General features: G+C 34.7%; 2 protein-coding genes across 3 annotated transcripts; both read left to right on the top strand.

The window, feature by feature from the left end:
* The first annotated feature begins 907 nt into the window (after positions 1 to 907).
* LOC131435398 (uncharacterized) lies at positions 908 to 17,808 on the top strand. Of its 2 annotated transcripts, none has more exons than XM_058603239.1 (4): positions 908 to 1,469; positions 7,816 to 8,053; positions 8,118 to 8,139; positions 15,310 to 17,808. In XM_058603239.1, exons 2-4 carry the CDS (start codon positions 7,877 to 7,879, stop codon positions 15,480 to 15,482), a joined length of 372 nt encoding a protein of 123 aa, XP_058459222.1. In that variant the 5' UTR covers positions 908 to 1,469; positions 7,816 to 7,876; the 3' UTR covers positions 15,483 to 17,808. The 2 variants fall into 2 exon arrangements, with proteins under 2 accessions (XP_058459222.1, XP_058459223.1); XM_058603240.1 differs by lacking the exon at positions 908 to 1,469 and adding an exon at positions 1,714 to 2,055.
* LOC131435397 (general odorant-binding protein lush) lies at positions 8,178 to 9,983 on the top strand. Its single transcript, XM_058603237.1, has 5 exons — positions 8,178 to 8,547; positions 8,602 to 8,677; positions 8,751 to 8,845; positions 9,541 to 9,655; positions 9,711 to 9,983. Exons 1-5 carry the CDS (start codon positions 8,482 to 8,484, stop codon positions 9,797 to 9,799), a joined length of 441 nt encoding a protein of 146 aa, XP_058459220.1. The 5' UTR covers positions 8,178 to 8,481; the 3' UTR covers positions 9,800 to 9,983.
* Positions 17,809 to 18,259: the final 451 nt, after the last annotated feature.

Consider the following 18,259-nt stretch of genomic DNA (forward strand, 5'->3'; position numbering starts at 1 on the left):
TTTCAAATTCATATGACTTTTGTTTAACTTTATTATGAGACTGCGCAAAATCAAGCAGGCTCCACTATCTGAATCGAGTCATTGGATAAATTGAATAACCTTTTTCAATTCTCAATAGAATAGAAAAATCTTTTATGAAAATTATCATTTTGCTCAAATTTTCAACACAAATAGTTTATTCTTACGTTCAATGTTTTGTGTGTAGCGTCAAGCCGCTCACTTAATTTATTTTAACATACGGGTTCACATGTGAGTTCGAATATCTGCTTACTAAGCTACCTCTATTCTAAATTTACTAGCTCAAATGATCGGATGAACAATTGATATGATCATTCTTATGACAAAATCAAAGATATTGAAACAAGTAAAGAATACAGCACTATCAATAAACGATTACAATTGATTTGACTTTTTTTAAATACAGAAAGAATGGCATGAACCTTAAATTATACGTAGAGTTTTGGAGTTTTGATTTGTAACACTATTTTCATACCACATCGTCATCTTTTTTAAAGTCATTTAATTCCTGCCATTCCATAGTATATCGGAACAAAAGTATAGCAGTTGAAAAGCATGATAAACAAGAGCATCAATTGTTTATTAATTTCATTTTGAAGACTTTGAATCTTAAAATTTTAGTTCAGTTCCGATGTTATACTAGCCTAGTATACATATTATAAATTAAGTTGAATATATCAGTAAAAATCGTTCAATTGAAACAATCGATATTTGCGAGATTTGTGATTGCCGGTAACGAAAAAAACAGGCAATGAATATAAATTTGTTTTAAATATTCCTCATTGCACTGATACGCGAGAGAGGGAAAAACATATTCTCATTCACAGAAGAGAGTTTTCTGAAATGCATTGAGCATATCAAAAGTTTTACTCTTTCTATCTAAAATGCATCTGACGCTATTCTACTCTGCGCAATCAAAACAAACGTTCTACAAGCAAGTGCACGGTTTGACGGATATAAAAGAAGAATAATTAAACCCTTCACTCTTTTGCATTTGTTTATTGGAAACTGTTCGAAAGACTGATACGAGCAAGACTACGGTTTTCCGGGACACCATCCAAGTGAAATGATATATGGTGCTACATATCGAAGAGAATCACTATCCAAAGTACATACTGAGAGTTGAGAGTCAATACGCTTTTCGGAAGCGTGATTGTGTTTGCGTTAATCAATACGTCACTCTTTTTCTGTTGCATGCGATTTTCCTCATCCGACCCCCTTAGATCAACGATTTAGTATGTGCGAATTTTATGCTCGTCACTGGAACTAGTAATCAATTTCAGTCAAGAGAGTTTCACTTTTGGTCTGATATCGCGGTCTGCAAGTGATTTTTAAGAGCACCAGTCACACTTTTGTCATCAGTTGTTTTCAGTGAAAATACTGAATTGATTACAAAGAAATTCGTTTTGCTACCTGTGGATAGCACTCAAAATTATATCTAGAAGAAACAGGTGAGTGGAGGTTGATTTATATTGAACATTGATTTTACACGTTGTATGGATAATGAAATACTTGTGATTTGATTTTGATGAAATCGAGCGATTCAAGAGTTTAACATTATTGCACCGCGGTTTGATGCTATCTTTGTACATACATAATATACATGTATATCCTAGTATGCTGAATATGTAGATGAATACATCGACAGTTGTGTGGTGTTTTGTTCCAGAACATTTAGGACGAATTTCATTGTAACGTTAGTGAAGGAGTCAGAAATAATTGGTACCCTTTTGAAGTAATTCGAAATGCTTTTTTTTAATCAATTACAAAGAGAACGAATAGCATTGAATACGGCATCTCACACGAAAATGTTTTAAGTTTATATTAAGAGAATCGGTCGTGCGTATACAGGTATCAATTAGTTCTCAATTCGATTGAATGAGGCTGGCTCGAAAAGGTGATATGATTGTAATAATGGATTGTGCTAAATCCACGTATTGAGCAACTGAAAACAATCATCAGATCTATTTGTTGCGTTTGAATAACAAACATGCTGAACGTTCTCGATTGCAATGTATTTGTAATTTGACTTTGCTTGTAAGTATCTTCTAGTGCAGCAACTTGTTAGATCGGCACTGTATAGTATAGTGTAATCGTGTAAGCAGTATCTATTCCATTGAAATAATTAATTGGAATGAAATCTGCTATTTTTGTTCAATACATTGGCTTTAAATATAGGTTGAGTGAGGCGCTGAAATTTGATTACAGTTTCGATATAACGAAAGTATTTAACAGTTGTTAACAAATTTTGATATGATATCGTTTCTTACGGTCGAATACAAAAATTCTCATCAATTATTGCACATTTTGTTGAATATGCACTAAATAATCAAATCAAATAATATGCTATACCAATTAATAAGATGTATATAGGTATTCAACCTTGGTATTACATTCCTGTAGTGGAATTTGACCTTCTGTTTCAGCAGACTTCGCAGCCGATTTTTAGTGTACAGAACCATTGCATGGCTGGTGCTACGATCCTACTGACACTACGAATCCTTCCAGGTCGGGACTCGAACATACGACAACTGGTTCGTTAGACTAGTGCCCTATGCAATGAACCGCCAACCCGAGATGCTTTTATGGAACCTAGTCATTAATGGTTTGTTAAGAAACTTCATTGGCCTTGGATTTCTGACGTATGGTTCGGCCGACGATTATCATACCCGGAAAGACCGAAATCAGCATTTTGGCGAAAAAATTAGTTGATTTTCTGATTTTAGTTAGTTATTTTTTGAGACAACTAATAAAATCTTACTTTTGCTAATTTAGATTTTTTGTCGTGAATACGACTTACTTTACTATGGGGTGCCTTTTCAAAATTTACCCTCTGAGAGAGTGATAAGTTTTTGATCGTGAATATCTATTGTTGTATCTAATGAATCAACATAACTCTTGCGACATGCCATCGGAAATATGATCACAATTTTATGATAAAATTTTCAGTTTTGTGACATAGTCTCAAATAATTCAAAATTAAACTTTTCTGAAATGTTTGGTATAAACGAGTATCAAAGAGGATAATTCATAAGGCGCGTTTGCCTTTCTCGTATTTTTAAAGCTCATAGCTCAGTGATCTGTGAAAGGATTTATATAATCTAACTACCAATAGAATCGAAATTTTTCAATTTAAACGTGTATAGCAAAAGCATTGAAGTATTTCAATAGTACACTATTGAAAAACCTGTCTCATTTGATCCATGTCAACACCAGCCAATCAGAACGCGTTCTAAGGAAGAGAACAAAATATCTGCTGCTGTACAACAAATCGTCCGGGAAAAATGTTCCGAAAAGTGGTGAATATCGCAGTGAGTTCCTCAATTTGGTCCTTGTGAATGCTAGAAACGAATCCCTACAACATATTGATAGTTTCTTTCAATGAATTATGCAAATCCGAAATGAAATAATCGACATTAAAATTCTGTATGCGGCTATTTTTATAGCCGTTAGAACCGCCCATTAGTGAAAAAGCTACAAACGAAATCACATAAAAGGAAATCTCTTAACAAAAATTCAATCAGTTTGGATTCTATCGCCACTGCGAGCAGATGTGTTTTGTGTCGTCTGCACAGCTAGTTTCGCTTTCGACAAGAGCGATTACGTCACAGCTGCCAGTCATTAGCATTGGAAAAAAAAACAACGGTGGAGAGCATTGCACAAAATCAGCCGTTCTAATGGCTCTAAAAATTTTCTAAAGAACTATTAGGATTTGTTGTTCGCAAATCGAAAGGAAATATCCTCAATTTAGTGCAAATCTAGAACAGTTTGGTTAGATTTGTGCACTTTTCGCTGTGTGAAATTCACAGTAATCGAGATCAAGTGAAGCCTTTTTTCGCGAAAAATGTTCCAGAGTTTAATGTCGTATAGAATTACGCAATTTGACTCTTCTGAATGCTGGAAACGAATCTCTACAGCATATTGATAGTTTCTTTCAATAAATTATGCAAATCCGAAATTATATAATCGACATTAAAATTCTGTATGCGGCTATTTTTATAGCCGTTAGGACCGCCCATTAGTGAAAAGGCTACAAACGAAAACAGGTAGAAACAAACCTCTCAACAAAACTTGAATCAGTTTGGATTGTATCGCCACTGCGAGCAGATGTGTTTTGTGTCGTCTGCACAGCTAGTTTCGCTTTCGACAAGAGCGATTACGTCACAGCTGCCAGTCATTAGCATTGGTGAAAAAACAACGGTGGAGAGCATTGCACAAAATCAGCCGTTCTAATGGCTCTAAAAGTTTTCTAAAGAACTATTAGGATTTGTTGTTCGCAAATCGTAGGGAAATATCCTCAGTTTACTGCAAATCTAGAACAGTTTGGTTAGATTTGTGCACATTTCGCTGTGTGAAACTCACAGTAAACGAGATCAAGTGAAGCCTTCTTTGTTTTTGCGAAAAATCTTCCAGAGTTTAATGTCGTAGAGAATTACGCAATTTGACCTTTTTGAATGCTAGAAACGAGTCCCTTCAGCATATTGATAGTTTGTTTCAATAAATTATGCAAATCTGAAATGAAATAATCAACATTAAAATTCTGAATGCGGCTATTTTTATAGCCGTTAGGACCGCCCATTAGTGAAAAAGCTACAAACGTAATCACATAAAAGGAAATCTCTTAACAAAAATTCAATCAGTTTGGATTTTATCGCCACTGCGAGCAGATGTGTTTTGTGTCGTCTGCACAGCTAGTTTCGCTTTCGACAAGAGCGATTACGTCACAGCTGCCAGTCATTAGCATTGGAAAAAAAAACAACGGTGGAGAGCATTGCACAAAATCAGCCGTTCTAATGGCTCTAAAAGTTTTCTAAAGAACTATTAGGATTTGTTGTTCGCAAATCGTAGGGAAATATCCTCAGTTTACTGCAAATCTAGAACAGTTTGGTTAGATTTGTGCACATTTCACTGTGTGAAACTCACAGTAAACGAGATCAAGTGAAGCCTTCTTTGTTTTTGCGAAAAATGTTCCAGAGTTTAATGTCGTAGAGAATTACGCAATTTGACCTTTCTGAATGCTAGAAACGAGTCCCTTCAGCATATTGATAGTTTGTTTCAATAAATTATGCAAATCTGAAATGAAATAATCAACATTAAAATTCTGAATGCGGCTATTTTTATAGCCGTTAGGACCGCCCATTAGTGAAAAAGCTACAAACGAAATCAGGTAGAAACAAGTCTCTCAACAAAAAGTGAAGCCTTCTTTGTTTTTGCGAAAAATGTGCAAAGGGGAATGCTTGCATAATTCATACAATTGATCAACTAATTGATATTCGGAAGTGTTAGGGAACATGTCAGTTGTTTTCGTATTCACGACATCCAGTTATGTCTCTGACATTACCCACCCGCCTTTTTATTTCTGATTCCCTTAATAATAATAAAATATTTGTTGAAATGGCTATTTTTTAAGTTGAATTCACCAATTCAACGTGCTGTCATTTCTTAGCTAAGGCACACTTCATTTCCATTCAACTAATTTTTAGTTGAATTAGAGAATTAAAACGTTGTTTTCAACCAACATATATGGTTGAATTGGCTTCTGCAATTTGCAGCTATGTGGCGCACTGTCACCGAAAAAAAACGTTAACACCGTAATGACTACTAGCCACTAGATGGCACACTACTACCGAAAAATATTTCAATCGCGGTAGTCTTTTCTATATTGGCAGGTATAAATGCGATGTTGTATTGGAGAAAAAGACATAAGCGAAACATAAACTTCTTTTTGAAAATTTTTCTTCTAAATCGCTGCTTTCTTCATTCGATTTCGCGAAATCGACTCTCTCACTGAAAACTTTGAGCACTCAGAAAACAAAAACCGAATACAAGTAATACACCGAACGGCGTAACCCGGAAGGTTGGAAGATACAAAAACATCATTTGACATATACAATTAGAGTGCAACATTTGAAACTCACTTCACTGTTCCGCGTAAAAACATTATTTCGCACAATCGCTTCAAATGCGCACAAATTCTGAATAAATACACTTTCCACTAAGAGTTTACGTCATTTTTACAAATCGAATTAGAAATTTATATATGGATATATCGTAACACATGCGAAAAACATCATAACAATTTGCAAGCAGTTTCAACAAGACTGTCCTTTTTAGCTTTTTAATGGATTGTTTTGCTTTGACACTTCTCATGGGTTTTTGGCTAATAAACTTGTTAATAAAACCAATTGCATTTTTGTTTTCTTTATGCTGTCCTTCAGCAATGATAGTGATAGATAAATAGAAACAAATTTTCTGATTTTAATAACAAATTAGTTGTCAATGAGAATTTCGTGTTGGATTGAAATATTGCTGGTTTTTGTCCAGGATATTCGCCAACTAAACAAATTCTCTAAAAGTAAGAGTTTTTTTTCCAGCAAAGTAAATTCTCAATTTTAACTAATTTCATAGTTATTTTGGAAATTTTGTTGTTAAAATCAACTAATTCAGAAACAGTAATACGAATTAGGCACAGAGCTAATTTTGGTCGTTCCGTGTTTATTTACGACAGGTATTAGCATTAATCCTCCCATTGATGCATTAAAGCTCTGCGATCTGTTGAGTAATGGAAAATAAATCAATTTTTTTCTTGATTTAGAATAAACTTTCTGTTGATGTTACAGAGGCTTTGACAAATCATGGAAAGTCAAACCTGTCAAACTGTCGGACTTTCGAGTATTCAATAATCAATAATTCAATATAATTTTATAAACCAATCGTTTTAATTCTAATCGATTATTTGATTAATTATTCGATAATTGGTATTCAAGTTTTCAAATTATTTGATTAGGTAAATAGCAAATATTAGTTTTCAAACTAATCGATTAAATTTTAGTCGATTATCTGGGATATTAATCGATTACTTGTTCAATCGATCGATATTCCGACATCCCTACTAAAACCCTGATATACTCTTTGGATCTATACAACTATTGTTAGACATACTTTGGCATAGTTACAACAATTCAGTCAAAGTTAAATCATCTCCAAAGGAGGGTCCTAATGGGAATTGTCGTGCTGGTGCTGGCGTCTATCGTTGAGAAATAAAATTAGAACAGTATCATTCACTAGGTGAATATTGTACTGTGATCCTTGCACAAATCTTCGCGATTCTGTGTGGTGTACAATCGGTGCTTCAGCAGAGGATTTGTGGTAGAATATTTAATTTTGAACCTGGATTCTGAACCACCTGAATTCTGAACTTAATTTCTGGTTTAGAATTTAGTATCAATTTACAGATTCAGCAATTAAAACCTTAACTCAGGAACTGAAAAATACTTCTGGAATTTGGAACTGGTTTCGATCGATATTCGGAAGTGTGAAAGAATCATGTAAACTTTGTTCGTATTCACGTCTTCCAGTTAAATCTCTGACATTACCACAAGATTCGCCAGAGGGCGCCATGTTCGCTAAGAAATCTGAACTATGTCGCTTACGATTTGTTGATAATATGTCTTTGATTCAATGTCTCATGATTCCATCAGTTGGTATTGAATTTCATATTGAACTATTCAAATTTTTAGATTGATAGCCAAGAAAGCCGCTTCGATTATGTCGGTAAAAGCTTTCCTGTTTTGATAACAGCATAAATAGTGATACAAATCTCTGGAAATCCCGCGAACGACTGTAACTAGGTTAAAGCTGGGTATAAATAAATGATAAAATTTTAAAAAAATCTCTGGAATAGATATTACATTAATAACTCGCATAAGTGTTAATGTCGTAGACGTAATGATGCCTTTCTATAATTATACAACAAGGTGGATCAAAACTAGTTTTTAATTTTACTTCTTTTTGCAGATCGCACAATTGTTCATTAGTAACATCAATAAGACTGCAAACTCGCAGAAATTCTCAGAAAATGCGTGTCGAAATGAACCTAGATATTCAAGAGTCTCAGGACCTGCGCAATAGTATTGATAGTCGCATAGCAGAGTTCAAACAGGATCCGGAAAAGATGAGCGAAGTGAACGTCTTCGTGGATGAGGTGTTAAACGAGGCACAGAAAAATGCTGAAGTTAAGCTGAAAGACAAATCGGTTAGTCTAAAACAATATCATATTTGGAGTATTTGTTTTTTAATCATATGATCATTATTTTCAGATGGATGATAGAGCCCGTAATGGTACGTATACATATTTTTTAGAGTGTGTGTTTCGACACTCGCCTAATAACATAGAACGAGAAATTGCTTTTAAATGAACGATGCGCGTCAGTCATGATTTCAAAATAGTATAGACGTAGTAATTATGACACTCATGTGATTACTAGTCACGTCAATCAAATCTATATTAGTTAGACAAGTGGATGCGAGTAATGCGAGTTTTTAGTGTTCAGTGATGATGCAGTTTTGTGGTATAAATTCGAAAAATCTTCATTTAGTTGACATATCGTTCATATGTTTCTAATATGAAGAATCACATAGAAGACTGTTCAAAGTATTAAATCACGAATATGAAAAAGCAATATGCAAAGTGTAACAATTTTTGCATTTGTATTATTGCTGAGAGTGCTAGGACCAGTCTATAGTGCGGTAAGTATAAATTTGATGTATGAACTTTTAATTCGATGAGTGAATCTTGCTCAGATGACTATGAAACAACTCAACAATTCACTAGAAATGATGCGGAAAGCTTGTGCGCCAAAGTTTAATGTTGATGAAGGTAAAGTAACAATAAAATAGATTTATGAAGTCATATTGATATGGTGGTGAAATAAACGTACCGCATGTTTCAGGGATCTTGAACGGACTAAAGGCGGCAAAATTTCCAGCGAATCCAGACTCTGAGTTGAAGTGTTACACAATGTGTATTGCACAAATGGCGGGAACGGTATGTTTAATACTAATTTCTTGTATACATTGGTGAAGCATAATTTTCGTGAAACAATTTTTGCCACTATAACTTGTATTGTTGCTTCAAAACAACAACAAAAATTAGAAAAAGTGTTTGCGTTTAGGAAATTAGACACAATCTGTGTTGGTAATGTACTGGAAAGGAAAATGTTGAACATTCGAGTTTTTTGGCAAGTTTCCATTTTCGTTATTTCATTCATCTATCTATTTAAATCTGTCTCTGTTTGATAATGATAACTAGTTGAACTTGAAAATATTCCAACTCATGAGCAATTAGGGTTATGTAATACATGGCCTCGTCTAGATGTGTCGGTCTTCTAGACCCGCTTTATGCTGGGCCGTAGTACGTTCGGCAACTGTTATTTATTCGTTATAGTCCAAATATCAAGAAGCGATGTACCTGAAGTTTTCATAAAGTTATTTCAAAAATTTATCAGTGTGCATTGACAAACAGATTGAATTAAAGCGTATGAATGAGACTGCGAAAATAAAAGTGAAATTCTATAATTAGATTTCGGTTACCAACCCTTGATAAAAGTATAATTATTAAACTTGAAATACGCTACTAAACATGTTTGAATAATGGGACAGATCAATATAAATTAGTACTTAGGATTCATAAGTTATCTAATCTACAAAATTTAGCATGTTTCAAATTTGCTTTGCCTACAGTTAACGAAAAAAGGAGAAATAAGTTTTTCAAAGACATCAGCCCAAATTGAAGCAATGCTCCCACCAGATCTAAAACCCGCCGCTAAAGAAGCCCTTAACCATTGCAAAAATGCACGTAAGAGTTTTTGCTAGTAGTTTTAATCAATCAAACTTATTATGTGTATCTGCAGAAGCTGCGTACAAAGACTCCTGCGATAAAGTATTTTATTCGGTGAAATGTGCTGCAGATTTCAACCCAGATGTATTCATTTTCCCATGAAGAACGACCGACGATTGGAAATAAAGAGGAATGTTCACAGCCAAAAACAAAGTTATTGTTATAAATTTGTTTCTTTTCTTCACATGTTAATGTTAGTAGATATTATATCATTTATGTTATGTACATGTTAGTATTTTCAATGCACTGTAGTGTAATAGTAGCTCATTAAATGAAAAAAAAACTGTTTTAATCCACCTAGTGATGTAATACTGCCTTTCTCATATTATTCTTTTTCCCCTATATAGTACAGCAGAAATTCCTCAAATTTAAAAAAGTTTAGAGAATAGTATTGAAGATTTCTATTGCATAATACATACTTCTATATTGATATACTACATTTGAATTCAAGTAAGTGAAGATCTACTCAATTATATGTGAGAAAGTGAAGTGAACACCATATTATCAAATTTAATTACTATTGTCGGTACTTCCGAAACCGAAAGCTGAATATCGGCATAGTAACATTCGACACATCCAACCATACACTAATGAGGCCTACATTTTTTTTTGAGATTCTCTTTGGATTTGAATTTTGGAAAAATATTTACTAGTGCCTGAGTGGAAACATATATCGGAGATTCCAAATTAAAGAGAAACTCACAGAAAAGATGATTTTTATTTGGAAATAGATACGCTAACAGACAGGACTCGAACCTGCGATCTTATGCAATCCGTGCATACGCGTTTCTACAGACTCTCATAGTAACAGACTGGCGAATACTTCTTTGGGAGCCAAACAAACCGTCAAATTCATATGTTAGAGCATGGGAGTTTGACGGTTCGTTTGGCTCCCTAAGAGGTATTCGCCAGTCTGTTACTATGAGAGTCTGTACGCGTTACCATTTCGCAACCCTAAGCAGTGATAGACAAGGCTCTACAACACGACTGGGTCTGGTAAGCGTACATCTAAGAGTTCGGCTGAAAAGTTCGTATCGTTTCTATGAGAGGGCGCCACTAGAATTAAATCCATACCATTTTCAGTTAGTACCAACCTTCAAAAGATACGTGTATAAATTTGACAGCTGTCTGATTATTAGTTTGTGAGATATTGCATTTTGAGTGAAGCTACTTTTGTTATTGTGAAAAAAATGGAAAAAAGGAATTTCGTGTGTGAAGTGGGGATTTCGGAGTGAAGTGATGGAGCCATGTTTCGTCCATTGTTATATATCGACGAAAAAAATCGGTTTTATTTCGATATAACAGCTCCAAACACTCCTCAGAATCATCAATTCGTTGTTGTTTTTGATCGATTGTGAGCTCACGCGGCACCCATTTTGCACAAAGCTTTCTTATATCTAAATATTCGTGAATAATATGTCCAACACGTTCCTTTGATATCTTTAGGGTGTCAGTTATCTCAATCAACTTCACTTTACGGTCATTGAAAATCATTTTGTGGATTTTTTTCACGTTTTCATCGGTAACAGCCTCTTTTGGACGTCCATTGCGTTCATCGTCTTCGGTGCTCATATGACCAGTACGAAATTTTGCAAACCACTTACGAATTGTTGCTTCGCCCGGTGCAGAGTCTGGATAACTCTCATCAAGCCATTTTTTGGTATCGGCGGCACTTTTTTTCATCAAAAAGTAGTGTTTCATCAACACACGAAATTCCTTTTTTTCCATTTTTTTCACAATAACAAAAGTAGCTTCACTCAAAATGCAATATCTCACAAACTAACAATCAGACAGCTGTCAAATTTATACACGTATCTTTTGAAGGTTGGTACTAACTGAAAATGGTATGGATTTAATTCTAGTGGCGCCCTCTCATAGAAACGATACGAACTTTTCAGCCGATCTGTTAACATGGTCTAAATCATAGCCGCCTCACGACCGGTATCATATATCCAAACATCTTCTCTGTTCGTCAGACATCAAACACTCGTCTTCTCGCTCTATACCTATTCTTCCGCTCAAGCACTGAGTAGGAGAGTATATTTATAATCACTTGCTGCCTTCTCTACTGTGCAGTATATCATTCAGTGTTTTGTTTTCAACGAGTGCAAAGTTAAAACTTTGATACATACGAGTGAATTGGAGAAGATGTCGCTTAAAATGACCGATTGTGACGGTCCGTGAAGCGGAAGAAAACTACCAGAGTTCCAGAGCATCATCTGTCGGCCATGTGTAAGTGGCTACAATGAACACCTACGCTTCGCTGGATATTGACAACAATCCGGATGCCGATCCGGATAATCTGGTTATTGCTATTTGGAAAACAGTGCCCAAAAAAAAGTAAGCTTCCACACGGAACCACCCGCGATCCAATTTCAACCAGAATATTAGTGATTTTCTGAATTCGATTGGTTAAAATTTGGTACAACTAATCAATTGTTGTTTTAACTGAACTGTCATTTTTGTTTTTCGATTAGCAGAAACGATGATTGAAACAACTAATTTAACTGATTGAAAAAATATGCTGTCAATTAGAGAGGACACATACCTTTCAATTTCAACTAATATTTTAGTTGAAATAACTGGTGTTGTTATTGAAACAAAATTCTGTTAGTTGACAAATAAATCGGTTTTATTTGTTTTAGACATTTCAAATAGTTGAATCAACTCGAACAATGTTATTGATTTGCGAAAATAATCAAAATATACTTACTGATACACGTCATGATCTATTTGAAATAAGTTCAGTATGTTGAGATTCATGAAATAAATATCGTTGTTAAAATATAAACAGTATTTTGTATTGACATGTGATATCATTAGGGCTGGGAAAACTACCGATCACTACTGATTTCAAGTGATCTTAACCAAGGAAAAAATTATCATTACGAAATCAGAACTGATCTGATCTCTAAGTGATTTTGATTTTTGTATGATCATGATCATGTCAAGTCGAGATCAGTAAAGATCTAAATTCTAAAACAATACTTCTGATTCGATCGGAAATGATTTATGTAGAAAAACGTTTTTAATCAGCAAAAGTACCCGGAGGGGCGAGTAAATTAACGAAATTATTAAATTTACCTAAAATGAGTATTGAAAGATGATGACTTCAAACGGTTGAACTAAAGTTATGCACTGATAATTTTAGTCAATTTATATGAGCTTGGGTGCATCAACCGCTGGGAATTGGAACTTTACGACGGCAATTCAAACGCGCCATTCAATCGCAGCGCGTTCTGTGTGTTTGAAACCCTTCGCTCCTATTACTTTTATAAATTAAATTCATGTCAAAAAGCGTTTTATTGCTAATGCACGAACATCATCATCGGTATCAAACAGCTGGAAGTAAATCAATGATCGAATTTGAAGCATAAAATTTCCTGAAAGATTACGAGATGATCATTCATAAACATTTTCTAATTTGTCACCAAATCTTTTTCATCTTAAACAAGGTTAACTTTATAACAACACCGCTGTTAGATAAACACTTGTTATCATAAATTTCTCAAATCGAATGAACACAATTTCACCAAATGCTTTAACCATAGATGTTGTTTTCATTGACATTTTGAAGCGACGCGAACAGGTTTCAACTAAAAAAATTGTTGATTTTGCATTGCGATTATTGTTTTGCTTTCAACAGTCTCCGGCATTTGACAGCATTCAAAACAACATATTTTTCAACTACTTGAATATATGTAAATCAAAATCCATATTGGTTGAATCAAAAAGAAATTACTTAAATCAACTATCGCAAAAATCAAAAACGGCGATATCGCATTTCTATGATCGAAGGGTTCTTCGTGCACCATTGATGGTTGCCAATGTGGATTACCACTCATTGCGAAAGGCTCTACACTCACTGAATGTTGATGAACACCTTATAAGATCTTGGCAATTCATCGAATGAAACGTCAAGAAGAGGATAAACTCACGTACAGAGACGCATTGTACCTAATTCACTTCGCGAGAGGTACGACCACGTTGAAACAGCTTAAAGAACTGAAGGCCATCGATCATGTCATCGTGAAATGGGAACCCCACCGCAACAAACGCAGAGATCTAGGAATCAGAACAAATTGGCTCAAATGGCACAAATGGTGGTTGCAAGATAAAAATTGAGCAGATTCAAGTGCTCGGCTCGTTTATTATCCAGTACAGTGTGTGAAACATCAAAAGTGATGAATTAGAATGCCTGATCAGTGCGTCCAAAACAAGTTGAACTATCGGACTTCGTAAGAACACAGCGTGTCGATGTGTGTGTTATTACGGAAACACATTTTTCATCAAAGAGGTCCTTCTCAATATCGAACTACGTCATCATTCACCTGGATCGAACCCACTCTAGGGGCGGTGGTGTTGCGATTGCAGTCAGAAGCGATGTGAAGTTTACTGTACTTCCTAGCCTTGGTACGAAATTCATCGAGTCGCTAGGAGTTGAATTGGATACGACGATTGGAAAGATAATATTCATCGCAGCATACTGCCCTAGACAGTGCTCACCGAACCAAGTAACTCAACAACTAAGAAATTATCTGCAGAAGCTCACAAGAGGGCGAAAAGAATGCATCATCACCGGTAATATCAATGCCAGCCATCAAGCCCCGGACAGTTCAACGTTGCCAGATCAGGGACGTGCTCCATCATCGACCTGTTTATCACCAATCTTGCTGAGAACATCTCTCATCCTGTCATTATTGAAGACCTCAGTTCCGACCACTATCCTGTTGTGGTGGAAGTTGGGTTCGGTGTTGAAACCCAGCAACGTACTCGGCGTGATTATCATCATGTCGACTGGCCAGCATTCAGCAGCAGTGTGGACAACAACATTAACTACGTGCAATCGCTAGAGCTCGTGAACTTAATATAAGGGAAATACCAATATTCCGTAAATCTATCACTATTGATACCACTAAAACATTGATTAGGTTAAGAAATATTTATCCAAGGCAGTACCAGAGAACAGGACTCAGGGAAAAGAAAACTTCAGCTAATAATCTCTCTAATATCATTTGGCAAAGAATGAGCGATATCAAAAACAGAGAATTCTCAGACCATATCAGTAAGATAGATAATTATTCTAAACCTTTTTGGAAATTGTCTAAACTTCTTAAAAACAAGACGAAACCGATACCACCTCTTCGTCTGGATGACTGTTTGCTTATAACACCGGTTGAAAACTATTATAATATATCATTTTATTTAGCACAAAAAATTTCTCTATAATTCGAACGGAAATAAGTTGATGGTATATAAACAAGAAATATATATTACAAATTATACAAAATTTCATTATACTAAATATACAGAATGAAAATAGCACAATAAACTCAAGTATTATGATAGTGTAAATGTTTTGTGTCTCATGTGTACTGCTGAACTGTCAAAATGTGTTCATTTGATCGAGGTTAGCAGTGACGGTAAAAAACCTAATTAGCAGTCGAAAAAGAGATTATTTTACCAATATTCATCTTATGCGGATTACTCGATATCTAATCTACGAATTATGATCAAATCAAATAGAATTGACCAATATCATGATATCATCAATATCATGAACTAACTAGTGAATTATATTCTACATATAAATTCTGTTTGCTTATTTTCAGGAAACAAACTTTTGAGTGGTTTAAAGCAGCATCGCGTTGTTACTCGAACGAGAGGAATAGTATTGAGAATATTCGAAGCAATTTGCAATTGCACCAATTCGGCAACACTACCAGGTCAAAGGTCTTCGGGCGCTGCATCAGCATCAACTGCGGCCATGGCAGATAACAAATAATCACCGTTACCGCTATAAAAGCGTGGTTTCATTGTGACATTTACTATATTGTATTTCTGAACGAGCCTGCTACGGAATAAAATGTATTCATTGAAACATGCCCAGGCACGCAAATGGAGCATATACCTAGTATTCTGTTTCCATTATCTAGACTAGCAATTCTAGGTCATGAATATTTTTTTAAATGGTAAATTGTGCAAACCGCAATTATATAATATCTGAGTGGAAAATATCCCGTAAAGATAAATAGAAAATACTTGCAATCATTGTGACATGCAGAATACATTTAAAATTAAATTTCACTCACAGTTGATGTGCGAGCCTGTGTATCTGTTATCTGTGGTATTATGTAAGAACTCAAAATTTATATTGATTTATGATTAGGGAATTGAGTGGTGCAAAGTTCAAAATTATAGTCTATAATCAAAATTATGAACTACGCTCTTGTAAAACAAATGATGTTTTCTACCTTAATATAATAGAATCATTTAAAATGTTGGTCACGTACAGGAGACAATGATATATGTGTACATTGGATGTTGAAATTGATGTATGTTAACAAAGAAAACATAAGCATTTTGACCATTTAAAAACGGCACCAAACCTTTGATATCGGTTTTATTTTAAATTTATTTCTTTATATTGAATCATTGTAATCGCTACTGTTGGCGAGAGCTGCACAACTGCAGAACGGATTTTATATAAAAATAACTTTGTATACTATCAGATAGAACTATATATATATAAAAAATATGCAGACAAGACAAAATTCAATATGTATTCTGACAAGATTTACACAATTTTAATGTGTTCTAGAAATTCGTTTCGGTCTCTTCCAATATTCTTTTAAATATTGACACTAGTATATTTCAAATATATCAAAATCCGCATCTTGAATTATTATCGTTTATGGATTTATTCTTTATAAAAGTACATTTACTGTCCCAGCATAGAAAACGCTAATAAAAGAACTGTAAAGAAGGCTAAAAGAGTTTGTAAGAAAAGTGGTACGTTTTAGTTGAATATTCTGGGCAGTTTCGAGGATCGATAGCGTATTTAACGACTAATTTTTCGATACATTATTATTATTATCATTGTTTGAAATATGTTTGTTTCATACCGTTGCAACACATCTACAAAAATATTCTCAGAGTTTTTTTTTATTATCAATGGAAAGAAGATGAATGTTGAACATTGTCAAAACTATGTAAAGTAACACTTTACACACAAAAAAAAAAAAGAAAATGTAAGAAATCTCTGGAAACTCAAACGATTATGTTAATATAATTTATGGTTTCATTCTAACACATTTTTTTAACAGCCAGGATTGGTTTCAAGCAATCATTCTCTAGTTAAAACAATCGCATTCTTCCTTAATTAATTCTGGTTTGAAATAATCGCATTCCGAATTGAATCTTTTATATACTGGCTTCAAACAACTATCCTTTTATTGATTTATGACGGATGTTCGATAAGTTTTGAGATAAACAAGTAAAACAAATGATTCTTATTAAAAAATTTCAAGATTTAATTGATTTTAAGTATTCTTCATGAATATCAATACACTTTCGCATGAAGTAATTTATGAAGCACTTTTCCCAATGAAATATTACCAAAAAAAATGTATTTTTGACACATAACCTGCATTTTAAGGTGTAGAAAACGTTGACCACGGTACTTATTTTAACGTGTGGGAATAAGTTATTGAAGTTTGAAACGATCAAAAAATCATTTGTTCGACGCGAGGTGTGAGAATTGATGGTTCAATGAAATAATGAAGATAAGTATGATTTTCCCTAGTTTAGTCTCGTTTCGTGATTATGGATGCATTTCACGAAATTCGTCCTGCAGCGCACGATGACCACCACCGAACTCGATATTGCAACTCATTGCAAAAGTAGACTCGGGGATGAGTATAGCGTGATGGAATATTCGATGCGTTTCATGTAGCCCACCTCGGTTCGATTTCCAAACCCCACACAAAAGGTCAGAAAAATTTTCTGGCCCGAAAAGGCGAATGATCCTAAGGTTAAAACCTCTATAATGGAAAAAAAGGAGACTCGAAAGTCAAAGTGTTCTGAACACGCGTGCCATTTAAATGACACGTGCTGATGTAAGATTTGACGTATTGAATTTAACTGCAAACTGATCGTGAAAACCTGTGAAAAAACTAGGAGCTTTCTGTATGTTGATGAATGAAACGATTAACAATATTTAACTTTTTAAATACAAGCGACAATCAAACAACTGTATTAGTCACCTATGGAATTCAGCAGGTCATGGCTCGAATGTGAATATACAAGCTCGCGCATGTTTCCTTAGAGTATTGATTGAGAAAAATGTTTAATTTATCAGTTTACCGAAAATCCTTTCTCGTTAGTAGAATTTATAATCGTGAGCTTCATGGGCTGGGGTCCATTAGGAGATTGATAGTACCTATTATCTTTCTCCGGACAGATGCCACGTGGAATCCGGCGGAAACAAAATAACCAAGAATAGATCCACTGTGTACCTGCTTCCATGTCGTAAAAGGCGACAATTGCAGGCAGGGGCCCCCGTGGAAGATTTTTCAACATTAAGTTCCATGAACAATAGAGTACTTATTATATAAAAGTGCAAATAACTTGACTTTTCTTTCGAAGTTTTGCGCCTTCGCCATCTTCTGTACCCCCTCCCTCCCTTGAATAAACAACCCCCCCCCCCCCTTACAACCCTCCTTTGAACACTCACTTGTACTGATCAAAGAATTCTGGAGTCCCGGGTCGGATCATCTATAA

Source organism: Malaya genurostris, chromosome 3, assembly GCF_030247185.1.
Source record: "Malaya genurostris strain Urasoe2022 chromosome 3, Malgen_1.1, whole genome shotgun sequence".
Classification (NCBI taxonomy): Eukaryota; Metazoa; Arthropoda; class Insecta; order Diptera; family Culicidae; genus Malaya; species Malaya genurostris.